General features: G+C 44.3%; 2 protein-coding genes across 2 annotated transcripts in view; one reads left to right on the forward strand and one right to left on the reverse strand.

The window, feature by feature from the left end:
• Positions 1-15462, forward strand: part of scfd2 (sec1 family domain containing 2) — a 79667-nt gene extending 64205 nt beyond the window's left edge. The window contains exons 6-9 of the mRNA XM_071895657.2: positions 2078-2223; positions 8751-8885; positions 13259-13378; positions 15069-15462. Of these exons, the coding sequence (XP_071751758.2) occupies positions 2078-2223; positions 8751-8885; positions 13259-13378; positions 15069-15161 (494 nt within the window). The 3' untranslated portion in view covers positions 15162-15462. The remainder of the gene's footprint in view (positions 1-2077; positions 2224-8750; positions 8886-13258; positions 13379-15068) is intronic.
• A 1739-nt stretch (positions 15463-17201) lies between these two features.
• rasl11b (RAS-like, family 11, member B) lies at positions 17202-19605 on the reverse strand. The gene is made up of 4 exons (XM_071895642.2): positions 19295-19605; positions 19095-19151; positions 18902-18978; positions 17202-18317 (listed from the first exon to the last, which is right to left on the reverse strand). The coding sequence occupies exons 1-4, from the start codon at positions 19407-19409 to the stop codon at positions 17820-17822; spliced, it is 747 nt and encodes a 248-aa protein (XP_071751743.1). The 5' UTR covers positions 19410-19605; the 3' UTR covers positions 17202-17819.
• Between the last annotated feature and the right edge of the window lie 7992 nt (positions 19606-27597).

A 27597-nucleotide genomic window follows, 5' to 3' on the forward strand; every position in this document is an offset into this window, starting at 1 on the left:
GTCTTCATAGTCGCATGCACATATCCTCAAGAGCATCATACAGAGTAGAGTGTGTTTCAACTGTCCTGTAACTAGTCGTACTGCATATTTTGTTGTTTGCTTTTACCATTTAATATACTGTAGGCTTCTCTGACAGCACAAATGCTCAGGGACAAACTAGTTTTAGTTTGTTTTTTAGGATGCCTCTCTCCTCTGCGGGCCTCATTGTCTGGAGAGATAAGGCCCACATCCGACTGAGTCTTCACGCTCAGCTCCATCAAATAGCCCTGCTGTTTTTGTTAAGAGTTTACCTCTGAGCCGGGGAAGTACAGGAGAGCAGACCACTGGGCCAGACGCTTTACATTCCTGAAGACAAATACCCGCCAGGCTAAATTTGATATTGTCTATAAGGGAGAGAAAAGGAACTAAGAAAAAAACATCATATAACAGAGATTAAGGCCTGACAAATGTGTATGTTATCTCACTGGGGTGACGCTGAAGTATTCATCGGCAAAGTGCCAAGTAGAATAAAGTAAAATATAAATGCAGTTCAGTTTCCAAGTAGGAGTAACATCTCTCCCCTTAACAATCCATTAATTTATGTTATGGGCAAAATCTGTGTGTGCTCTCAGTGTGCATGAAGGGAGATTTTTATTACATCTCTTGTGAATATTGGATTTTATCTTGAACACACACACACAGGCGCATGTCTTTGCTTTCTCCCCAAAGTGGCTATATGGGAGCTATAATGTTCTTACGTAATCTTGAATAAGAGGTAGTTTAGTTTTCATGGTTTGCTGGTAACCCCATGGTGGCAGAAGTCATGCATAATGTAATCAATCTAGTCGAAGTTTAGGTCCCTGGCATTTCTAATTGCCTTTTACTGAGAGGAGGACATACAGTATTCTGTGTGAGCTGTATATGTATTAGTTAGTTCTGTAGCTGTGGCCATAGCCAGTGTATGGTAGTAGTATTATACAGCAGTTATATCACAGCGTGGGACAACAGAACGATGTGAGGGAGCAGACAGCAAGTGTGCTCCTGTAGCTTATTCTGCTTATCAGGTTCCTCATTGGGAGGAAGTGGCAGCGTAAAGACCCAGTCAGTCATTGGCCAGGAATATGGAGCTATTCCTTTGCAATACATATATACAGTACTTGCTCCTTATGTAAAAAAAAAAAAAAAGCGCCCTGTTATGCAAGTCTGCTTTTTTGGCAGCGTTGATGGTGGAGTCATCAGTGTTACCAGGTGTTGTCCTCTCAGAGACAGCTGTGCTGATATGGTTTTCAGGTTTGCTTTTATATGTTCTTTAATACTGCTGACCTTCTCATTAACCAATGGCAACCGCATTCCTCAGCGGAGCGGGAGGGAGATGCAGGTGCCAACCGACCTACTTCACCAGCAGTACTGTAAGCTGGGCCCGGCTAACATCCTCTATCCCTGCTTCTCTCTCTCTCTCTCTCTCTCTCTCTCTCTCTCTCTCTCCCTCTCTCTCTCTCATGCTGCGTCATTTTGGGTTTATTTCACAGCAAGTCTTTGCCACCCTAGGCACTTCTTAAGAAAGGAGGGAACATTAGCTTTTGATTAGACGGCAGCGCTTTCTCCTCGAATAAAGGAGCTCTTGTCCTCTCCCTCCCATGCCTCTACCAGCGATAATTGGGTCGAATATACACCCAGCTGAGAGAAGTAGTTGCAAACAACAACACATGTTTCGTCTTACAGCCCTTTTTTTTTTTTGCAGACATGAATATTTTTTTGCATGTGTTAGCTAACATCTCAGGTCATATTTACATCAATGGGTGTTTTTGATTTGCTGCACACACACACTTGACATTATACATACAGCATATTGTTATATAACCTTTTTTTTGTATTTGGCATTTATTTGGCATTTCTTCAATGAAGGAGTTATCAATAGTGAAGAAGACACATAAGACCTCTCTGCTCTGACCTCTCTGCTCTGCTCTCTTCACTGTTCTGCCGCTCTACGATATATGACCTGCTGTGCTGTGTATGTACTGAGTGTAATCCTTGTCCCTGTGTGTGTGTGTGTGTGTGTGTGTGTGTGTGTGTGTGTGTGTGTGTGTGTGTGTGTTAGGTTGTACAAGCCCTGAGGAGCTGAGCATGGAGCGAGCCCACTCTGCTGTGGAGGAGGTGTTCGAGACCCTCCGAGGCTTGAGCCACGCCAGAGAGCACCTCAAGCAACTGCGCTCCGTCTACACCGCCAGTGACGGAGTTCACCAGGTCTAACACACACACACACACACACACACACAGGCTGTCATCACCAAGACACACACACTCACACATTTCCTGTGGCAAGTCCACAATGTCCGCTGTTTGATCTCCTCAATCCTGTTAGGAGAGACACACACATTGGCTGTGATCACCACAACATGTCAGTTAGAGCTGAACAGATAATTGAAGAAAGGTCTAAATCACAATATGAACTTATGCAATTTCCAAATCGCAGAGGCTGCAATTAATTGCTAAAGAGAGAGGGGCGTCCAAATTGGTGTTTTAGAGCTGCAGGTAATCTTTGGTTCATGAATAAAGTACAATATTGGTGAAAACCTTTCATCATATTCAAACTCAGTAAATCCTGCACACTGACATATACTGTATATATATATATATATATATATATATATTTTTTTTTTTTTTTTTTTTACAAAATCACTTTTCTTTAAACAATTTTAAAGTTCTAAAAAAATGATGACAAGAAAAACCTGATGATGTGAATTGTAGTTTAAATCGCAATTGCAATATTCTTTTACACAAATAATCACAATTTGATTTTTTTGTCAGTATCATTCAGCCCTAACGTCAGTATTTCCCAGCAAACATGAGAAAAGCATAACATTTTATCATTTTATTATTCATGACACGCGTTTTTTTGAACTCCTGCTGCTCATGCGGCACTAACACAGGGAGAGGCTCACAGCAGGGGACCTTGATCCCACACTCCTTTTGTCCTCCGCTGCCGTTGCATCACACAGTCGTACAGCGCAGGCGAGGAGCCGTCCGCATCACCGTGAGAGCCGCATCATAATATTCCCAAGTCTCGGGGCTTATGTAACGCGGGCGGTCCTTTCTGTGCATCTGATCGCTTTGTCCTCATGAAAGGCTCTCAGCTTCTCTCCGACACATTCATCAATGGCGGAGCAGCTTCACCGACGCTGTCCTTCAGGCTGATTGGATGGCCGATGAGAGGATGAAGATGTTGCAGTGGCAGGAAGAGAAAGTTTAATGAGTGTAAACAGTCTAGAGGCGCCCGGTCAGATGTCATCGATGACACTTCTCATGTCATCAAAAACAAAAAAAACAATCAGCTAAGGACACAGGCATAGATGAAAGAATAGAGTGTACAAGAGATATTTATGAGCAGCAGGACTTGAGAGGGCACAAAAACTCCTTTAAGTTGTGTTGAATGGTTTTTTTTTCTCCAGTTCTTATATAATTCAGTTGTTCATTCATCGTCGTGAGGTGCAAGGCCCTGTCGTCAATAAGAGATCAAGTATTGACCCGGAGAAAGAGAAAACTTGTTTGAAAATGTATTAACCCGTTGCAGCAGCAGCAGAAAAAGTGAACCAATCCCCTTCAGTGAGCCTCTCTTTACCGATTCCACTTCATACATGTTAATTAATCAAGACGTGAAGTGTAGCCGGAACGGTAAAATACTGTTGAGTGATCACATTCACCCATTTCGCATTCAGCAATATCATTCTTAACTGTGTGCAGCTGTGAGATTCATCATAAAGGCAGATTCAGTACATGTTCACCAAAAAAACAAATCCTCTATGAACTGGGGTCACATAAACAAGACCAGGAAATGTGAGTGGACTAAGCAAGTTGAGGTTAGAGCTAAGAGCTTAAGTGCTAAGTGTTGAAGATTTTTAGCTCAATCTGCCTGGTCTTACCATGTCATGTGTTTGCATGTTAGCATTAGATTTACCTACATGATATCAAGTAAACAAGCTTGAAAATGTTGAGTACTTTTACATCTTCAGCATCATAAGTGAAAACATTAATTGAATGGTATTTCTCTCTAATTGTCCCAAGGCTTTCATGCAGCATTTCATTGCTTTGCTATCTTAGCGCCGGCGAATGGCAAAGTACCTGGTATTGCCCTTTATTCGTCAGAATGTGCATATGTCTGTGACTGTGACTGTGTGTGTGTGTGTGTGTGTGTGTGTGTGCGTATGTGTAGCATTGCATTTCAGTCAGGACAGAACTTTCTGTCTCTGTTCCTGCTGAGTTATGAATATGGTTTCATGTAAAAGGAGAACAGCATGATCTCTGCCAGCTACTGTCTGTTCTTGAGAGAAACACTTCGCCCTCAGCCTTACTCAGCGTGCGTCACTTTCACAAATGAAGCTGATATCTGTGGGGTCAAGGTGTCTTCCGTTCATTGAAGCTTTCCCCGAAGACCTCCTCAGGTTCAGCCAGAGTGAATAAGCGAGAGGTTTTGACTTGGGTGTTTTTTTTTTTACTCCTAGTCATTTAAGACGCTGGTGTTTTCTCTCACGCAGCATGAAACAAGACCCTGTCAAACACTATAAGCACTGCCAGTCTCTGGTTTTCCAGCACTTTGGCACACCGCTTGGTTACACACACACACACAAGCACACCCAATACAAAAGGCATGTTGACCCAGACTGACACAGATTCATACGCACAACTAAGGCTGGCTGGATGTCACAAAAATACCTGCATTTTATACGTACACACTCATAGCTGGAGAGGAAAAGGGTTTGTCTTAAGCAGCAATAATCACAACAACCTCTCTCTCTTTCTCTCTCTCTCTCTCTTTCTCTCTTTCTCTCTTTCTCTCTTTCTCTCTCTCTCTCTCAATTTCAATTTCAGCTTGCTTTGTTGACATGACATGTAAACACATTTGTGTTGCCAAAGCATACAGAGGGGATAATACAGAAAGAGAGTGGTAATAACAATAACTTAACAATAACAGTTACTCTCTCTCTCTCTTTCTCTCTCTCTCTTTCTCTCTCTCGCTCCCTCTCTCTCCCTCTCCCTCTCTCTCTCTCTCCCTCCCTCTCTCTCTCTCTCTCTCTCTCTCTCTCTCTCTCTCTCCCCCCTCTCCCTCCCTCTCTCCCTCCCTCTCTCTCTCTCTCTCTCTCTCTCTCTCTCTCTCTCTCTCTCCCCCTCTCCCTCCCTCTCTCCCTCCCTCTCTCTCTCTCTGACACACACACTAACACACAACACTGGATACTAAACAGATGTGCCATGTCTGATATTTGGAGGCCCAGGTCCTTGGAAGTGTGTGTGTGTGTGTGTGTGTGTGTGTGTGTGTGTGTGTGTGTGTGTGTGTGTGTGTGTGGGTGTGTGTGTGTGTGTGTGTGTTAGAGAGAGAGAGGAGTGGGTGGCGGTGGGGTGGCAGCACTGGGAACATTGCGTGACTTTAAGCTCAGAATTGTATTCTTCAGCAGAACACAGTGTCACGCTGTGTGACACTCTGTGCCTTGGTGCGTGGTTGTGTGTGTGTGTGTGTGTGTGTGTGTGTGTGTGTGCACATCCATGCGTGTGTGAGTAGCAGGGAGTGAGGGAGACAAAGCATGACCATATGTTTTCATCCCTGCATGTTTGTATGAGTACCGCTGAGCACTGCGTACCATTATCATCAAGTGTGGGCAGTTAGCAGTATATTATGAAATCAGAATATCACAATGTCTTTTTTGGCTCCAGGGGTATCATTTATAATTTACTGCGATCAGAATTAATCAGAAGAACAGACAGCAGCGCTTGTATGCCTTCAGTATCATATGAATACTGCTTGTAGCTGCATGGACATTTCATGAGCACATTTCATGCTGTGAATTAACTGAGGGCTGCTGCATTTCCTGGAACGAGCAGATCAATGAAATCACGCTGACAGACTTGAGTCTCTCCCAGAAGAGAGACAAGGCGACTGCAGGAATCCCCTGGTATCTACTGAGCTCCTGGTCTGAGAAACACTTTATGACTGCTGAAGTGCCTCTCATCATTGCTATTATCTATTGATTAATTGTGAGTCTGCCTGTGTTTTAATATTAACAGATCATACACACTCACCTACGCACGCACACACATTTCCCACCTAACAAAGTGGAAGTGCTTGGGCCAGTTTTGTGAGGTATTGACTGTGTTTTGTGATTCCCTTCCATTGCTGTAGTAACTCTTTTCTCCGAGGCATCATTAAGAAACTTCTTAAGTCATTTCGTACATTTGCGGCCACACCAGCCGTAATCGCACAATGAGGACATCTGTTTTCGCTCTTTTATGTTTTCAGTCGAGCTTTGAATGCTATGAAGCGAAATTGAGAGAAAAAACAAAGCACCAGTCATCAAGAGCGGAGCTCAGATAGATATTTCTGCCAGCACAAACGCTGACTAAAGTTTGGCGCGTTGTTTTTTAAGGGCTTCAGATGAGGCACGCAGGATAATGTTGTTATGATTATGGCAAGATCATTTCAAAAGACATTCTCTCCTCCGTATGTGTGTTGTTGATGTTGCCGGTGTCTTGTTTTGGATTATTACTTTAATCATCCATCTCTATACCCCAAAAAAAAACCCGGGGGGAAATTGATACCTGTGTATGAGCGTGTGTGTGTGTGTGCACATGTTTGTGTATGCAGAGGAATATGGAAGCGCGCCGGCATAATCATATGACTAATTCTGACGCTGTGATGGTCATGTGGGTGTTTGTGGTGGTGATTTAATAAGGTTGCTTTTAGCTTTGAGTGCATTTAAAACAGATGAAAATGGAGTGTGCGTGCTTGTGAGTAGGACTGCTCTGTGTGTGTGTGTGTGTGTGTGTGCATGTTTTTAGCCGGAGGTGAATCATTAGAGTGTTTACTCCCAGCTTAGTTTGTGCGAGCTGACCCATGCTGCAGAGGCATGGTGGTTGTGCTGAATGTTAGTTTATATAATTCATCACTTATATAACAAGGCAGGCTTCCCCCGGGCCTAATTTGGCTGCTGCTCGGAGACTAGAGGGGTGGGAGACCAGAGGGGTGGGAGACCAGAGGGGTGGGAGACCAGAGGGGTGGGAGACCAGAGGGGTGGGAGACTAGAGGGGTGGGAGACCAGAGGGGTGGGAGACTGAGGGGCGCTCCAGATCGGGATGGCCCTTACTGATCATGTCAGGGGTGAGAGGATGGATGCCTGTAGGCAGGAATACCTGGATGTGTGATCATGTGGACAGTGGTGTGTGGGAGTCTCTGCTGTGTGTGTCACACACACACACAAATGGTGCATAATGTGTTAAATACCTAAGTAACTCATGACCAACAGTCCATTGTCCAAGACAGATTCGTCAATGTTCATGTCATACAGTGTCGATGAGGCTTTTAGTTGAAGTGTGTGTGTGGGTATGTGTGTGTGTGTGTGTGTGTGTTAGTGTAGGTGTGTTTCACACTTGAAAACAGGTTGGGTAGGTGGGTTTTTTGAGTGTGTGGATGTTACTTTGGCAATATTCAAAAGAGAGGTGTGTGTTTGTGACGTTTCATTTTTTTTTTTCATTTATGTTTCATAAATAAAGTTTGACTTGACTTGATTTGAATTGACTTTCTCTTTCGTGTTCATTTATTAAAGAAAATATCCAGTATTCAAGTATTGGAAAATATTCAGCCTCTATTTTGAGAGTTCAAGGTATTCACATAAAGTTCTGCCAAGTCTTATCTGGGGTTTTTTTGTTCTCTCAGACATCAAACTTCACTCCTGTGAAAAGATCTGCCTTGAATTCTTGATCTGGTTGCCTTGAGGTCTATAAATGGTCGCTGTGTACTGGGTAGCTGGGCAGAAAAAGCTGCCTCCCTGTTACTGTTATAGAGCTATGTTTTTTCATGAAATAACCATTAAGAATATCAAGATATTTGTGAGGCTTTAATTGAGATTCTGGAGGTTGATTTCCTTCAAGGACATCTCATTGAAACATCTTAACCTGCTCTGACAAGGCAGGCCAAGCTTTTCACTGTAAAAACGAATGAAATGTTGTGCTTGTGAAAGCGAGGCAGCTCGTTACTATGGAGAAGTCGGCTTGGAGCGTTTGAGTGTTTTGGAGAGGCAGGTCAGGTCATATCATGGTGACAATGTGTTCATGTTCATCACACAGTCCTGAATGGACCTTGCAATGCTGTGCACCATGAATTAGTCATAGGAAAAATACGTTTCTCATCGGCGCATCAAACACAAACACTCACCCACTTCAACTAGCCCAAAAACAAGTTAGAATATCACTGAATTATTTTCTCTCTGTACGGTTCCATTGCCAGAATTGAATTCAGCAAGGAAAAGGTGACTGTGACATTAGCTAGAATTATTTCAAACTAATAGCTTGTTGCCACCTTTGAGGGAAAGATGTGTTCACAAATACTGATAGGACTACCCAAGACCATAAGACCGGCATCCTGAATTGAGCGGTTTTCCCATTTTAGCAGTAAACAAAACACTTGTATATAATAGGCCGAAGTGCTATTTTCAGCCATGTTCAGCAGTGTGATAACAGTGTAGAGTGTTTTTTGACTGGAATGCATCAGCGGTCCATTTATAACTCTTCTGTCTCCCACACCAGCAGCCATTCACAAACACATGGAGAGGCTTAAAGGAGGGTACTCACAAACTCTACTGATTCCCTCATTCACCATATCATTTTCACACATTATGCATCCCTACACGTCGGTATATAAATAAAACAACGGTGGCGTTGCTGGCATGTCGTGTCTTACCTGTCCTGTTTGTGTGTGTTGTTCGGTGTTGTGTTTTTGTGTTTTCCAGGCGACATACCGTCCTTTCCTGCGGCAGATCCTGGAGGAAGTCTTCCACCCCGACAGACTTGAATGTCCCGACGTAGAGCACATGTCTGGAGGCCTCACAGACCTGCTCAAGACTGGCTTCAGCATGTTCATGAAGGTCAGACCCTGCTCACATACACACACCAGCGTTGTCGAGACCACCTCGGTCGAGACCAAGACAAGACCGAGAGCTTAAGTGGTTGAGACTAAGTTTAAGACAAATAAGTCATTTAAGTAATTAAATACAATAACATTCATCTATTTTCCACTCAACATGAGGCCTTAGTATAGAACATCCACAGTGACTAAAGGGAAATAATTTTTGCTCATTGAGTTTTTGTAATTACTTCATCATCTATTTACCATATAAAAGAGGGCAGCTGATAATAGAATTTTCTAAAATGCAGTGTAGCCATGAATAAGGGTGTGTGTGTGTGTGTGTGTGAAGAGAGAGAGAAATTTATGGCCAAGCAGCTAACGTTAGACGTTTGTTAACCATATTGGTGGCCCCTTTCAATGTGCCGGGAGAAACTAGATTATGTCCTGGCAGTTTCTGGGATTTCTTGCATAACCAGCACACGGCCGTGTGTTTTTTCTTCGCGCCATGAATAAACTCTCTGTGGTTTAAATATCTGAACTGGATGATTGCCGATGCAGCCAACGTGTCGCTGATCAGCTTCGCACACAGTTCTCACTGAACACAACTGATGAGGAGCATGATGGGGGTTTTGTTGTTTTGTTTTGTTTTGTTCTACAAATAATGCACTCATTGGTGGAAAAAGGAAATCTGTAAAGGTCTACTGTCTGCATATAAAATATTTAGGATTTAGGATTAGGAGTGTTGTTTATTTATTATCAGCTTAATTTCACTAAATACAAATTGGAGAAATTTGAGACCAGTGCCTGAGACCAAGACAAATTAGGTCCAAGACTGAGATCAAGCGATGCTGGTCTCTAGCTACAACACTGATACACACACATACACATTACACACACACACACATCACACACACACACACCCAAGTGATGTCGTCTGCTCTGTCACGTCCACCTAACCTCACTTTTGCCAACTACCCACTGTGGGAAATGAAGTGCCTGCTTCCATTGCTTGAACCTGACCTGATTTGGCAATTTGCTGAGTATGCTTCCCACATCTGCACATATTCTAGGTTTACCATAAGTAGGCTAATTGGAAAATTGGAAGTCCTGTCATGCGGCTGTCAGGGATATTTTACAAACATCAAAGGCAGCACTGGTTAAGTTATATTTTCTCTTCTCCAGCCAGAGTTCCTCCCTCAGAGACAGAGATGTTTGACTCTGATGAACAGCCCTGCTTATTATGATCAACAAATGAGCAACAGTCTTCCAGTCAGTCTGTACTGTGAGCATCAGCGCACACTTAATTGGAAAGTCGTCAGGCAGCACAAGTACTGATTCTGCAGCCAGGAGCTGATAGACAACAGATTAAACATCTTCATAAACAAAACAGGCTTTCATGTCCTGGAGAGCTTACATCAGGGAGTACATTGTCAGAGAGAAATTACTGATTTCTAAAATAGATAAATGCACCCTTTGCACAGAGATGACCTTTTATGATGTATCATCTCAAAGGATTATTAGTTAAGATGAAGCTGTGTGGGCAGCGACGGCCTAAAGGTGAGAGAGGCAGGATTGTGACCCTAAGGTTACTAGCTTGAATCCCAAGACTTGCCGGGGAAGGTGGTGTCGGCTAAATGAATACGTAACATTCACCCTTCACTTAAAATGTATTATTAAAGTGCCCTTAAGCAAGGCACCTGCACCAGATGAGCTGCTCAGTAGTAAGACTGCAGTTCTGTTGGGCAGCTCCGAGTTGTGTGTGTGTGTGTTACAGTATGAATGAGCATCAGCTTTCCCTGGATAAATGAAGGCATCGATCTCCACAACATGGGCAACCTGCCTCTCACATAGTTTTTTTATGCATACAGTCATACATATGGAGATAGATAGATAGATAGATAGATAGATAGATTGATAGATAGATAGATAGATAGATAGATAGATAGAGTTGAGAGGAGGAGCAAACATTAGTACTTTGTTGCCAAATTCATGTCATCTTGTCATGACCTCAGAAATAATATTTAACTACTACACTATTCATAATGTATTCTTTTTCACTATGTATCGACTGAACTTAGTGCATAGAACATTTTTATGAAGTGTCTTTTGTATCCAGTGAGCTTCTGTAACTGGAGAGAGAGAAGGACTTGAAGCTGAGGGATTTTGCGACTTTGGCCAGACATTTTTGTCCGACAGAAATGGAGTTTTGGGCTTGTGGGTAATGTATATCCACCACAGAGCAGATCACTATCAGCGGTCTGATTATCCCACATCTGGGTCTGCTTAAACTGATGATTACCCTGGAGGAAGAATTACACTGGTTGTGTAACCATGGCCTGGTTTTACACAAATTAAGAATCTTGGCCCACAAACCACCAACTCAGACAGGCTAGGCCTTTTCTATAAACCTGACACTGGAGATTTCTATAGTAGCGTAGTGCACACCCTATATGCAATAAAAACACCCCAGTAAAAGTTCTATTTTTAACCACAGAACCTCCAGTGTACCCCGGAGTTTGTATCATAAAACTTTCTGTAGCCTACAGTCTGAGTTAAGACCCACCAAGAGCCTCTACCGCTGTTCCTTGGTCAACTTGAACTGTCTGTAACCAAATTGTGTGTTTGTGTGTGTGTGTGTGCCTGGTGTCCCATGTTCAGTCTTTATTTAGACAGACCCCCCCCCCCCCCCCCCCCCCCCCGTTGTGCAGGCTCCCCCGGCTCCTTGAAAACCTCATTCAGCTGCAGTCTGACAAAGGCAACTCTCCGCCAGTGCCTTGCTTTTTTAGAGCGTACGCAGAGGAAATGAGTGGGTGGTGTCTCTAAGACTGTCTGTGCTTGTCCTCTGTGCCGTCAGGAAATCAAATAATAGTTCTCCTCTCTTCTCTTCATGTTTTATTCCACATCTCATCGCTACATCTCTCCCACTGGCCCCTCCCTCCCTGGCTACCCCATGGCAATGCACATGATTCAGACACCGAGGGATGCTGCTGTGTTTGCAGGCAGTAACCTGCTTGCACATGGCGATGCTGTTGTCTGCGATGCCGCGAGGTGCCACTTAGCCTTGGTGTGTGACTGCAGCAGGTGGGAAGCAGAGTAGGGGTTTCCGGCACAGCTTCACCTACTTCCAAGGTGCATGGAGGAGGGAAAAGGGTCTAAAAAGGTCAAAACTCCAGCAACACTTGTAGTATATAGAACAACTTTATTGTTAGACCCACGCGTTTCGGCTTGTGGCCTTCATCAGGGTCATGCAGTGCAGCAGGCGGGCCCTGCACTCAGACGCACGCACCCGCAGAGACACACATAGCATGTAGACAAGGGATGAACAGACCTACCCATTTTACCCCGTCATGTTCCCAACCACAAATCCACTCGCTCGATTAATGCGCTCTCACACATTTACTAAACGTGTTCGTATGTACATGTAAACTCTACACAGAAACAAACCGGCATACACAAAAAAATATCGAGCAGTATACACTAAGGAGCACTCACTTTCAGAGAACCACACGTTGAGTCATGCCTGACACACACCGCCTCTGCCTGCTGCCGCTTCACGTGTTCGGCCACCCTGCTTCAGTTCCGCCCCCCGCGGCTCTGATTGCTTGGTTAGCATTCACAGCCCGCAGATGTGTGCTGACCGCTGCTGCCCGGCCAATAGCACACAGCCATTACTCCCCAGCAGCCAATCGCACACAGCGGGCACACCAGACCTCCTGCTCATCCTCATGTTAGAATACATCTGCGAGTAGTCATAGTAATGATCACGTAGTGGTTTTTGCATTAACGGCGCGCGTCTGTGTCTGTGTCTGTGAGTGCCTCCTCATGCAGGTGATGTGGGATGCATGTTTGTGTGAGTGTGTGTGTATGTGTGTGTTTTTGTGTGAGTGTGTGCATACACGCCTGCATATGTACATGTCCACGTGTCGGCTATCATTAACGCCAGAGTGAGAAGGCATCATCCTGGGAGTTTTGTTTGCAGTGGAAGCGACCTGTGTTCTGGTAGACTCGACTCATCAGTATCACTGCAGTATCGCAGGTGTCCAGCCGGGCGGTGACTCAGCAACAAGAGACACAGAGAGAGCGACAGATGATCACATAAAGGGGGAAAGATGCAGCACAGTTGTTTCTCATGTACCATTCTATAGATGGATTATCTTGGCAAAGGAGAAGTGCTCACTAACACGGATTTAACCAAATTTGTAAACAAAATTTTAGAGAAATAAGCCTTTTGTGTGCATAGAAAAAGTCTTAGACCTTTTATTTCAACTCATGAAAAATGGGAGCAATACCAAAAGTGTTGCGTTTATATTTTTGTTCAGTGTATAACGGGAATCTGATTCAGACGGCCTAAAAATACATTAACCAATCACATTGCCCCAATCTTAATTCCAGGTGAGTCGCCCGCACCCCAGCGACAACCCTCTGCTCTTCCTCTTCCTGGTCGGCGGGGTCACGCCCTCGGAGCTTCGACTCGTCAAAGAGATTGTCTCCGCCCACAAACCAGGAACCCAGGTGAGTGGCTAATAGTCACGAAGCAGCTAAAACCTACCAGGGGAATGGAGATGGAAGTATTTGCACAATCATGGTTGCATTCCCTACTTGCAGTTGCATTCCCTCATCAAGAGTTTGAAGCCTGATTCAACTTTGTCCAGGTTTTCTATGTTTTCTATCATGTTCAGCTCCACTTCAGCCACCCTCACACATTCCTCTCATTCCTCCAATACAAATAAAAAAAACCTGCAAATCCTAAACACAAGGATTATTGCTAAATGTGTCAGTGTGCAGGAGCTTTTTCCTTTCACTTGCCAATAGATAATCATAGATAATATAGATATATATAGATAGTCATCATCATAATTGAGAATCACAAGGAATTATGACTATGATGATCTATTATCTATGATTGTCTGTTGGCAAGTGAAAGAAAAAAGCACCGGCACGCTGTCTACTTCACTTGCAATTATATTGATTTTATTCGGAATGTTTCGGTACAAAGACCTTCTTCAGGTTAAAATTACAGTTACAAAAACAGTGAAAATATCTCAAAAAACATTAATTTTTCCCTGACAGTGCATAACTGTGAAAACTCTCTCCAGCCATTAAGAATCAGATGTTAATGGATCAAAGGAGAGGAGAGGCTAGGTGTTTCTATGGTCTATTAAAATACAACCCTCGGCTCTTTCTTGGACTTAGCCGTCCACCACGGGGAAAATGTCAAACTGGGCCCCGGCTCCCTTATAGCCTGGCAGAGAATGTAACAACTGACTGATCAAATGTATACACTGACCTACATACTCAGTTGGCACAGATCAGGTGAAGAGGTGAGAGCGTCATCTGATCTCTGCCCACACGTTTACACAGTAATTGCATACATGTGCTGTTGTGTCTGTCTGCCTGTGTTTTCTGTGGTGTGAGTGCTGATTACATATGCAGTCCACAGTCAGATGCAAAACATGCAGATGAATGTGTATGTGCTGTGAGAGAGAAAGAGAGAGGGAGTGCGAGAAAGGGGAAGAGAGAGATCAGACTGGGTACTGTATAATCTGAGGCTGTGTTAATAAAGGGCATAGAGATGGAAGCCAGAGGCAATGAAAGGCCTGGCCAGGATCAAAGCCTACCATCTGTAATCAGAAAAACAAGAATAAAGACAAGCTTGTGTAATATCCTGCCGGGCCCACACACAAGCTGACCTCGGCACACACACTCTGACCTCAGCCCACACACACACACACACACAGACACACATGTACTCGCAACTACACACGGCCTACATACTCGCCTCTCTGTATGCGTGTGTGTGCATGTGTTGGTGGCTGAGGCTATCTGCTCTGACCTGTAGAGCAGATGTTCATAAACTTTGACAGTCTGAACGAAAATTGCTACACTTTAGTCTTGCACTTGGACCAAGTTTCACTGAACCATACTTGCCTTACCACTACAAACAGGTCGATGGCCTGACCCAGCATTAAGGAAACACTGCTATAGAGGAACAGAGAACTTCTCTATTGTACCACATTATTAGATTACTGTAGTCCTCATTCAAATGAAGGCAGATTACTATTGTTTATTAGCTACTCCTTCACCTGATTCACTGTTAATTTCCATTACTCACCCTGACATTTATGTGTGCTTCGTTCATCAGTGTTGCCTTGCACAGAGTGACCTAATTTAACTGTTATGATGCTGTTTTGCTCTGCTCCAGGTTCTGGTTCTCTCCACCAGATTGCTGAGACCAACAGATATTCCCGAGCTGCTCTTCACCACCCAACGACTGGTGCCTGATATCGGTGTGTGAGCGCGACACGTGGAAACGCACACGTGCGAGCGCACATGCTCATCACGCATATCTCATAACCTCTTAGGGTGTGGGTAATGACATGCTCTGGTGGTGGGAGGGTCGGGAAATCATTTACAAATTAAGATACACTTAACGTTTTAGAAGCATTCCTATGTGTGTACTTTGTTTTTTGTTTTGTTGGATTCATTCATTTGTTTTCCTCTAAACTAAAGTGTAAAGTAAATGTATAAAAGGGATATTTTCCTTGGAAACAGTCAAGAAAATGTTTTAGGTGCTGTTTACATCAAATGTTAATACAAAAAATAAACTTTTCAGACACATTCATGTGAGCCAGTATGTTTTTTTTGTGAGCAGAAATGTCAGACTGAGTTGTTAGGCTGTTTTGGCTGGGATGTGCTAATGGTCCGTCATATGTGTGAACTCATTACAAGTGAAGGTGTGAAGAGAGGAAGGCCTGCTGTTGTTGAAGCGCAGTCTCGAGCGCACTTGTAGTGTAGAGAATACACACGCTCTGCTAGGGTCCATCCACACCTTACCACATCATATGGAGACAAATGAGAGCAGAATAATTAACAAGTCATTTCACGCAGTCTGCTGAGGCCAGTAATTCAGTCTCACCTTGAGCTCAGCCGCAACCTCCAGGCCCCCCACACTCCACACTCCACACACTCTGCTCCTCTCCAGCTTGGAGCAGCTTGGCTGGAGCTCAGCACTTACACCCACATACCTGAATCTGTTCTGAATAACAAGAGGTAGCCGAGGCTCAACTTTGCAGTCCGCCCTCTCCCCCCTTTTCAACTTCATGTGTGACCCAATTCAGCTGCCTGAGAGAGTGAGAGAGAGGGGGAGGAGTAGAGAGGAGTACATAAGACTAGCAGTGAAAGGATCCTGTGGTTTGTGGCTAGCAAGCCTGCCAGACAGATTGGAACAAGATATCCAGAATTCACTAATGAAATTATGGATTGTAAATAAACAGCGATGTCTTTCTACTATGGCAGAGCCCACACAATAACACACACAAATTAAAGTTTTGTTGGAAAAGTGTTTAATATCATTGGATGTTCCTTGGAGCTCGCTATTCTTATAAGGTTCCCTGATCATAGAGGGGTCAGATCTGAGAGAGAAAACTACATGAACTCTTCTAGTGTTGCCCCCTCTTAGTCAGCAAAGGGTTTGTAGCAGTTTAGTCAACTAAGACTTTTTCATCAACTTGTTGGTTTTAAGTATTCCTCAAAAATGTTCTTACGTTATGTATTTGTTTTCTTTAATTAACACTAGATCTGAAGGTCAATTTGCATTATTGCATGGCACATACTGTATGTTGAGCAAATGGATTCATTATTTAGTTGATAAAATCCAATTATTATTATTAGTTGACTTTGATTTTCCAAGTCAAGGACTGCCCCAGGTTCTTATCTTTAGTTTGGACATGGAGGGATCACAAGTCCTGAGAAGGGACTGTACAGTTATTCATCAGTATCTTCTTACCATTCGTTGCTGCTTCGCTATTTCCACAGCATTTCATTAGAACTGATATATACATGGGTCAGACTAGCCTTTGCTGTTTGCGTCATCTCCTCCACAGTAGTAGTGATATTTATCAGTCTTCTGGAGCCATGGTCATCATACAGACTGTTGTGTAACTGCTTGAGTGTTTCCAAAAAACTGGGAGTTATAGAATGTGCCGTGTTTGTAATATACTGTACTACAGCTAGAAAAGATTTATACAGATCCATGACTTGTGTCGTCAATCCACAACATTCACCTTTGGTTTATATGTGATGGTAGCTCTATATCTGCAGTCAAGTGCACACATATGCAAAACTTAGCAAAATAGTCAAAATACCAGAGACATCATAAAATTCAATTTTTTTTTATTTTGAACAAAAAGTGAATTCACAACAAATAAATAACAATGGGCCCTTTGGACAATTCCTTTTAAAGTGCATCAGTAAAAACCGCCACACGCTACATACTGTGTCTGCTGCCCCGCTAGGAGCCCCCCCCCCCCACCCCACCCACCCACCCACCCCCCACTCATCACTCTGTCATGCACAATGATGGTTTTGGATGCTGTACAAGGAATGCACTGCAGATATTGACAGACGAGAGACTGAACACGCATACTGCTGCACAGGGTCCTGGCTCAAGTGGCTGGTATGTCAGACAATTACCAGCACTTAGCGCTGCCGTGTAGTGGCAGTCTGAATAAACATTGAAACTGTCACAATAGGCGACGGCTAAAAATAAACAGTGATGTCCTTCAGAGCTGCTGTTGCCAGGAGAGGCTGTTTTATAGTTTCTCAGTTTATACGCAGCGTGTCTGGGCTTCATTCAGCCTCAGACTGCTGCCTCTGTGTGTCTATCCACTCCTGAACAGATGATGAGCACCTCAATACTGCTGCTCCTCACACAAAGTACCTGTCAGAGTGTCTCAGTCAGGACAGACCCGTTAGAGATCATTACCTCTGTCAAGGTTCATCTGCCCCCCATGTGTCACACTATATGGAATCTACCACCTGCCCTCTGCAGCCACAGTGGAAGGGGACTCCAATGGAGAAGCATGAATCTTCTCTGTCCTCTTTTCTTTTCCGCCTCCAATGCTTTCCTTTCTTCTGTGTCCACTCTGGACCACTTTCAATCGACCTGCCCTCCTCACACGGAGGTGACAGTCCTGACCTTGGCCGACAGCGCTTGCTTGAAGCGCCTCTTCAGGTCTTGCATGTTGGGAGACTTGGGCCTGGGGATGAGCGGTGAGCGCCTCTTCTCTGTGGCGGCGCCGGCTGGGTTGTGGGAGGGGATGGAGGCAGGGGGCTGCTGCTTGGCGAGCTGGCAGCACAGCCTGTGGAAAGCCCCATGCACCTGGCTGTAGTCCTCGCTGGCGGACACCTCGTAGAACAAGCAGCCCAGTGTTCCCGCCAGCAAGGGGCCCTGCTGGGAGTCCACGCGCCTCAGGTGCAGCAGGTCCGCCTTGTTGGCCAGCAGGATGACGGGGGGCATATTGGCACCGCCGGCGCGAACGATCAGCTGGTGCAACTGGTCGATCAGGTCGAAGCTGCGGCGGTCTGTCACGGAGTACACCAGCACCACGGCATCGGCCCACTGGATGGAGCAGGTCACATGGTCAGGGAGACTGACGCCATTATCTGTCATCTTGGGGGGAGAAAGAGGGAGATTGATCAAAGCACAGTCCAGTAGACTTCCTTAGAAATATACATTTTAACAATTATAACCCACAAATTCTGCCCTAATCTAAAAACCATACTCGGTGAACTGAATTCGAACCAGATTAAACATTTCCTAACATTATGCAATTGGTCTTTTGTAATGGATGGAATGCTCTCTGAGGCAGACGAGAGCTATAGGGTTACTCCTCCACTGCTGAGTGAGTGAGAACAGTGAGGTGTGGGTGATTGAGGAGTCTGGATTGGGGTATCATTTACTCTGGCCTCAGACATCCATTAGTCTAAATGGGAAATTAGACAGCCAGACTGAAGGACTCTACTTTAGAGAGAAAAAATCTCTTCAGCTTTGGACCGGTGCCCAACCAAAGGAAGCTTGGATGAGTCCAACAGGCAGAGTGGACCTCTGCCCAGATACCATATGTGTCCTTATGCTGCGCCTGTACTGGCAATTCTCTCTTTGTATTAGATTGTAAACGGCTCTCAAACAGCTTTCTATTAACACTATATGCTCTAACAGCCTGGGAAAATGACCGGGGTTTGACGAGAGCTTACCTCCACACCAGGAGTATCCTGAACTTGGATGGCCACTTGCTCTCCATCCACCTGGACTTCTCTTGAATACAGATTACCTGTAGACAGCGCAAAGCAAAATGATTTAAACACCAAATCCATGTTTCACCATCTTGGAAAACAAAGACATTTAGCCTACTTTATCCCCTAGGATTATATTGCTCTAATAGCTCACCAGCATTCCTCTCATAGTCTCCGATGAAGCGTCTCGTTAGGAATCTCACCACCAGCGCTGAAATAAAGAAAAGAGATAACAGAATATTAGACAAAATATACCATATAAAAGACTCTCCAAGTGCGCGAATGTCCTATGCAGCCCCACAGTGCTACGGATACGCTGGGTTTAAGACGCAGTGATTTTGTTCATCATCTTACCTGTTTTCCCAACTCCGCTGCCTCCAATCACAGCTATTTTGATAACCCGGTTGGGCACCGAGTACTCGGGTGTCGGGTACTCCGCGATGGTTGTCATGTTTTGGATCAGACGCATTTTGCCCGGTTTTCAATTTCCGTCAAAAACAAGCACAGGGGGGAAAAACTATTTTCTTACAGCCCTTGCGTAAAGTCGAAACGTCTTGTCCAGATCTGGTAGAGTTCTCGGATAAAGCCTTGGATGAAGCAAAGTTATTATTCCTGTATCACTCCCGAAGTGGTTTGATGGAGGTAAAAGACGGTGTAGACAGGAGTGGGAGCTGGTAGCTGCAGACTGTGAATGCTGCTGAGGAGGAGCGCACCGGGGCTTTTATAGCGCTGCAGCGCTGTTCACATCTGATTGGCTGCTGCTGTGTCCCCTCGGCTCCTGGCCCCCCTACACGTGGATAAGGCAAGCTCAACACAAGTAAGAAATACTCCTGCAACAGGTGGGTCCTGCAGGCTGGATGAACTGACAAAACACCCTTTCTTTTAGAAGAAGAAGGGGGGAAAAAATAAATTCCTGCTATACAGTGGATTGACCCAAGGTTATGATAAGAATATTGTTGAAGGATACAACACATATATCACAGCAAAACTATATTCTTATCCCTTATTGGAATATTATAGGAATATTATAGTGATATCATAGGAGATAAAAGATGCCATGAAATACGTAGGATAAGGTCACTATATATGACAGTATAAATCCCTATAGGAATTTTATAGGAATATTTAAGTAGGCAAATTTTTCCTTAGGGATAGCACAGATAAAACCAACTATTTCCCCGTAAATAAACCACTAATAGCCTGCCTACCTATGGATCATAACTCATAAATGGGGGACGTTCTCAAAATGCAGTCAGACACTTTTTTCCTTTGAATTGTTTGATGTGCACAGAGTTAAACTTGTGAAAAGTTGTGTTCATACTGCATGTTCTGCTTGTGTAGTTGTGCATGTACCATAGGCATACTGAGCCAGATCCTGCTCATGTAGTCTGGGCCTAGTGTTGGGTTACAGCTGGGGAGCTGTTGAGGCATGCCCCTAAAGTTGTGAATCTTCCACACAGGGGGTTAATGCTCCCTGATGTTGGACCATCAGGGAGCAAACACACACACACACACACACACACACACACACACACATACACATATACAGCTCACCAGAACTCCTGCAAGCATCCATACGATGTGAGAGCTCCAGTCCTCAACACACCAAATTATTGACACCCACCTTATTCTGACCAGAGACCTCATCTAACCCTTTGAAATAAATGGACTGGCACAATATTTGAGCAGTCAGTGACACCTAAATGGCAACATAGCAGTAAAACAGTTTCCCCTGTTGTAAATGTCAAGGAGCACCTGTCATAAGCAATACGATAATAAAGTATTTCATATCGTATCGTGTGGATGTCTGTTCTGTCTCAACGCTGTGCAAGCTCCTCTACAGTTGGAAGAAGAGGACTGCAGAGGATTAAAACATTTGTTGATCTTCCATGTGCCAAATAGGTTCAGCAACTGCTCTTCTCTGATTTAACCTGTATCATTTCTTTGTCCCACTTTCTTTTGCTCTCCCTGTCCCATCCCCCACGGGCCTCGCTCTCCCTCTCCCTCTCTCCCATCTTTCATCTGCGCTCATGTGTCTGCCTCCTGAGGTATTTTGGCAGCGAGTCCTCGTGTGATTACGGTCTGGTATGTATTTTTGATAAGAGCGCTGATGACAGGCGGCTGCGCTGAAATATGAAATTAATGCCTAGGATTCGTGAGCAGACATCGCTGCGAGGTGTGTGCCCCCACCCACTGCCACACACACCGACACACACACACACACACACACACACGTGTACACACACAGCCGCCTCACCACATCACAGCCAAGCACAGTAACTCCACCCCAGCAGCATGTTGTACCCTGGAATGAGTGAGGGATTTATATGCCTGCTTCCTTGGTAATAGACAGTAAAGAAACGTTCATCTTCATCATGGTAACATTTAAATAGGATTCACTGTGGGTGAGCCACAGCTGAGTTCTTGAGTACAAATTAGGGCATGCATATTTCAAGACCTTTTCCTTTTCAATGAATGGTGTTAGTGAGGTGTTTCATAATCTAAGCCTGCGCTGTGACAAGGCATCACAGCTCATCCCTCCACCAGCAACCGGGCGAGATGGCTAATGATGACAGATAATGATGGGAGGACGCCTGTGGTGGTGTATGAGGTGTTGTGTTAGCGCCAGTAGCTTATTAGCCTAATGGAGGGTTAGACGTGTTCACTCATTAGCTATATAATAGACCCAAATGTCTGAAATGCTATGAGTCAGTCACACCACAGGTTAGAGTGTCAGATCGTCCACATATGGAGTGTAAATTCACGGGTTTTATATCTGAGATACAACGTTAATTTCACACCGCAGTGCATTATCTTAACTCCGCTAAAAGCTTTGTATTAGAGCGCTGTAGCTTAACTCTGCTGAAGTCCTTGGAATGAATGAACTCTGTCAACCACTGTCTCTGCAGTCATGCATCGAGGCAATGTGGCCTTCACTTTCCCTGAGGGAGGGTTGGAGGCAAATTAAAATACCTTTGAGTCAAGGCAGACAATTATAGCTGAAGAATCAACATAGAGGGCTGACAACAGAGGCTGAGCTGGGGATCAGAGTGTCACTTACACAAGGGTGACAATAGATGGTTAGAGAGGGTAAAACGGGGGGTAATCTTTAGTTGGGGGGTGTGGACAATTGTGGGGGAGAATTCTGGGTATTCAGCGAGAACAACGGAATGTCAAGTTAATTGGGGGTTGGCTGAGGGGACGAGGGGCGGGGGGATTCTGGGGGGGGTTTCTCAGAAGGATGTCCTTGTTGACACTGAAGTGTAGACTGATTTCCCGAGGTGGGCAATGGAAGTGCCCCGCCTTTTACAGTGCAGCTGAGGAGAGGCATATGGCCATCACTCGCCCCGGGGCCTGAGCCCACAAAGGACAGTTATTTGGGATAAGAGAGAAACCGGGGTAGTTTGAAGCTTCCCTCGGGGCGTACCTCTTGAGCTTTGGTCATATGTTTATCAGCATCATGACAGATGTTTATCATTCTCATTGGCTTTCATTGTTTGCAGTGGTGATTATTATGAGCCTTTTATTTTACGCTGATCTCTGTCAGTTAATTCAAAGCTATGAGAATGCTCTACAAAAGTTGAGTTTACAACAAACAAGAGTTTTAAAATAGAGGCAGGTCCATGTATATGTATTATGGTATGGGCATTCAGAATAGTTAGTCCCATTTTGACTCAGGTCATGGAAGGTAATACCTGGATGTTGTTCACTTAAGCTTTTTCTTGCAGGATTTCTGTGTGAATGGAAAAAAGGGATAACTCTGAAAAGCAGAGATGTATCTATTCACTTATTTGTTTATATCTCCAAGTGCATTTGCATTTCCAATGACCAATGGAAATTCTATTGGCCTGCTGGCACAAGCAGCTCTTGACCCACACAAAGGAAGAGACTTTGTTTTTTCTTATTGAAATGTAAACATTCTAACATGTTCGGCCATTTGCATACCTCTGCATGTCAACAGTAGCAGGGGGGTTGCAATGGTGGTCTTTGGTGTGTGTGTGGGGGGGGGGGTTGCGCTATGTGCTGTGGCACTGGGTCTGAATGACAATAGTACACCCCCCTCTCAGGAATGCCAGCCCACAGCATTTACTGAGAAGTTAGCCATCACTGACTTCTTCAGAAATGTGATGGAAAATATTTATATCATGATTCTCCATCGCTCATTCATGCTCCTCTTCTCCTGTTTACATTCCATAGCTGATCTCTAGCGTAAGATTGGATAAATGGTTTCCACTCTCGCTTCTGGGATGTTTGAGGACTGACACACGTGTGTCAATCCACAAACAGTTTGTGTGTGTGCGTGTACATGTGTGCGTAGGTGCATGAATGCATGTGTGTGTATGCGTGCATGTAGGAGAGGCAGACAGAAAAAAAGCACAGGGCGTTGCAGTAATAACAGAAGGTAGGGGTGTTTTTGCATGGTGTGCATGTGACCATATGTGTATTTAGAGTAAGACTTTAAACACCAGGATTATCCTGTTTTCACTGATTGAGAAGTTGTTTTTTCTGCTCACGTGCAAAACTTGTGAGTGACAGTAGTGAAAACACAAACACATAGTTTCAAAGGCTCCAGGAATCAATGTCTCTTTGCATCTGCAGATTTTCTTAAAAAAAAGAATCAAAGTATACTTAGTTGATTGAAAAAGGTTAGTTATGGGTTTTTTTTAACTTAGTAAGATGTTCACATAATTGCTGTGATGTAAGAGTGAGAGGTGGATAGCTGGATCGCCAGATATCTTTAAAACAAACAATTTCAGCTCCAGCCTTGGTTTTTACGGATCCTTTTATGGTCCTGCATGACTGGTCAGACAGCCGTAGCGATGAACACATGCACATTCACACATGCACATTCACACAAACACGTGCATTCAACAAGAATCTAGCTTTGATCGAGGGAGCTTGGTCGTAAGGAGATAACACTGGGAGCGTGAGGGAGTCCGACAGAGGCACACACACTTGGACACACTGCTCCGCACAGATCATGTTGGGACACGGGGTTCAGCGCTTGAGATTTATGGGTTCGGGCTTCTGTCGGCGGGCCTCGTTTAGCTGGTAATTCAGCCCTTCCCTGGGGCCCTGTCTGTCTAGCCGGCTTTACTGCCCAGCCAGAGCGGAGCTGGAGCTGCGACTTTCATACTAGGACCTCTGTTGTTTAATATAGACAGACAGTTTCCTTAGGGGCTGGTTCTGGGCCAAGCCTGTACTCAATATAGCGGCAGTGGTTACTGATCGGCCAATAGAAGAGGGAAACTCTTGAATCAGGCCTTTGGAGGCCAAGGCTGAGTCCTGCTTCACATTATGTTATGTAACACCAGTGCCAAGAGTACAATGAGTTTCATCCTTTGTTTTTGTTTTTTAAGATTTCTTTTTTTGGCATTTTCCCCTTTATTAGACAGTTGGGAGAGAGAGGGGGATAACATGCAACATAGCCCACCGAGCCACCAGGACGCCCCGAGTTTCATCCTTAAACACAGTAATACTGAATGTGTCAGGTATAGACTGGAATTTTAGTCTTTATATCCAGGTAAAGGCGAAAGAGAGCTGGGTGTGATTCAGATTTGAATCACAGCTACTCAGGTGATTCTGGTGTGTGGCTCTTGCAGCCCTGGTGTGACTGTCATCACAACTCGCCTCTGTCCTCCTCACAATGCAGTGACAACTCATCAGCACACAAGCAACAAGAGCCTCGTGATGAGTACCACAAGGTCTCCTGAATTATATAGATAACCTTCAAACGGCTCACTCACTAGCTACCTGATTATTTTGACACTTTGCTCACGTTATCCTAAGCAGTTACCTCCCTTGCCATCCCGAGCCAGCTTTTATGTCTGTCCATTGTCTCAAAAACTAAATAAACCTTTGTGTGCAAACTGACAGACAGGCTTAGTCTTGTCAGTACCTGTCGCAGGAAGAATGGACCTGAATTCATGTGGATTAGGCACCTGCATAAATATGCCAGCACATATGCACCTAAACAAATACACAAATACATTCAGCGTGTCTGTGGCAAAAACATTAGAACGCTGAAGATATTAGCGGTGTGTGTGCGTGTGTGTGCGTGTGTGTGTGTGTGTGTGTGTGTATCTGAGTGCCTCCAGACATCACATGAAAACCCTTCCATCAACATACTGTAGACAGAGAGATGAGAGGAGCATGTTTACAGACACAACATACAGGTGTTTGGGGGTTCTATGATCTGACACTTTTTAAGCTAAACGGAGTTGGAAAGTGATACACGGAGGCTAGATCATCCCAAAGATAACCGAATAGACCAATAAAGGAACCATTTCTACAGTGAGCAGCTCTGCCGGGAAATAACAATAACCGCTTGCTCGTTTGGTACGTTTTCATTTGTCTAGCGTACAAAACGTTTTGTATTCTATCATGCATATTGGACAAAGCAGGAGATGCACGGCTCATTTTCAGAGGCTTGGGGCTCGTCAGTCCTTTGATGAATTGCTTCTCTTCTCTCCTCCTCGGGTGAGCGGTCTGACTCAGAGGAGCCTCCAAATTACAGCAATCACTGCGGAGAGGGTAGAGCAGGGAAGTAATTGCCCGTGCTGAGAGGCGCTGCCCTTACTGAGGAGAGAGAGTATCTCCACCGTGTTCCTGAGATTCACACTGAATCACTGATACTAAAGGCCAGTCTGTCTTCTGATGACCCATAATTGACCCGCACCTTTTCATGACTCAATTGGTTGTATTTTAAGCATATGAATGCTCCGTAATGCAGGTCATGGTATTCAATAGGGCCTCATGAAGAAGCAGTTTACAAAATATTTATTCTCCTTTCCTTATCCCATTTATAACTGTTTAGATATGACAAGATGAAGTTACGATGAGAACTGTCCCTATATTAAACAACGCCATTCTGCTGCCAAGTGTGACATCATTTTAGCAAAATAATCTCAGCCCCTTCAGTCTCTCCACATACAGACATTCTGTGGAAAAGTGGGTGGATAGAAAGAAATCCTCCGACATGTTGTTTATGGGAATATACGCTGATGACTGAGTGCTACACACTCATTTACATACACATACACTCCCACTCAAACACTCATGCTTAGGCGTGCAGCGATTATACAGCATGCACACAGGCATTATATACACAAAGAACTAAAACATTTTCCACTGAATACGAGTGGCTGATTCAGAGGTCAATCCGAGATGAGTCTCTGTCTAGATTCTCAAGGTCATCCTCTCTCTGACAGCTTCTCTCCTTTGTGAGTGCGCATGAGAGGAAGAGAGAGCGCGTGAGAAACAGATGGGAAGAGACAGAGGTTGGCTGTTTCTATCTACGCGTGTGTCAGCGGAAGTGCAAAGTGTACCGCAAGTAGGAGGCAGCAAATGAAAATCTTACAGCGCGGCCATGGCTCATTTCAAACTTTTCCAATTCACTTGCGTAATTTGCTACTTATCTTGTCAAAAGGTGTTGCTGAGCACAGAATAAGGAGATGTCAAAAGGCAACGCTTTGCACAGAATCACATGACGTTCATCCTGAGTTTGTGGGCGTTGTTCATCTGTTATCAATGTTTTTCAACATGTCCTTGATGTTTAAATTGTGTTATGTTACAATGTGTGTTAAGCAGTCAGCATCTTTTGTTTAGTGTGTGTATGTGTTGTGTTGCTGTTTTTCTTGAGGTGATTATTCCATTTCCTCTTCATGCCTCTGCCTCCCTCCGGCCTCTTTAGCCCACCATAGGCGGCACATGGACACCAGTAAGTACACACTCTTTCCTCCCGTCCCGGCTCTCAGAAACACATTCTCAGCAACACCAATTATGTCTGCTGCAGAGAGGGAGGCGCGGTGTAGCGGGGCCATTAGGACACCGCAGAGTGAGAAGAGGGAAACAGCCTGGCCAAACCGCTCCGGGCAATAATGCAGGATCCGCGTCAGTGTTCTCTAAGGATACACACTGTACTCTAGCAGAGGATTGGCACTAAGGACTTGTGAAAAGAGAAAACATGTGCGTCAGACATCTTGAAGGAAGTAGTAGTAGACTGCAGCATCACGTGCCCCCCCCCCCCCACACACACACACACACAAACCCTCCTTAAACCATTGAGCACATACCATTGAAGCTGTCCCCTCCTAATCCTTCCCACATCACAGATGCAGGGAGACTTGCTGTGACTGAAAATGACAAGTTTCACACACAAGCCCTTTCATGACCTTAGGGAAGAGATTGAAGGTTTGTTGACAAGATTTGTTTTAGTGGCACGGGTGGTAAAACCTACTCAATTAGAGAATTCGTGCATGTAATTCACATGGTGCAGTACAGTGTCTGCAGGAATGCTTTCAATACAATGTATGTATCAGGGTTGGGGTCAATTCATGAATGTAGCCTACTTATCAATTCCAATTTAACTGAGGAATTGGAATTTGAAAAAAACTTACAGAAACTGAATTGGAATTGATTTCAGGAAGTTGAATTTAATTCAATGAAATTCTGTGAAATTCCATGTTTGTTTGTTTTTTATTACCACATATCTGAGATTACACATAGTGTTATATATTATCAGTACTGAGTATCATAAAATATCAAAGGTACCTTTCATTTGATGCATAACATGTAATTTTAATACATACATACATACATACACGATTAAATATATTTGATTTGTTTTACTGTCTTTTATTTGATTCATACTGTTT

Source organism: Centroberyx gerrardi, chromosome 9, assembly GCF_048128805.1.
Source record: "Centroberyx gerrardi isolate f3 chromosome 9, fCenGer3.hap1.cur.20231027, whole genome shotgun sequence".
Lineage (NCBI taxonomy): Eukaryota > Metazoa > Chordata > Actinopteri > Beryciformes > Berycidae > Centroberyx > Centroberyx gerrardi.

Bases quoted from the DNA above. Each gene is read 5' to 3' on its own strand.
- rasl11b (XM_071895642.2), bottom strand. From the start codon at position 19,409: ATGCGTCTGATCCAAAACATGACAACCATCGCGGAGTACCCGACACCC. The intron at 19,152-19,294 runs GTAAGATGATGA...TCTTTATTTCAG, and splicing joins CAGCGGAGTTGGGAAAACAG to CGCTGGTGGTGAGATTCCTA. The intron at 18,979-19,094 runs GTGAGCTATTAG...CGCTGTCTACAG, and splicing joins AGACTATGAGAGGAATGCTG to GTAATCTGTATTCAAGAGAA.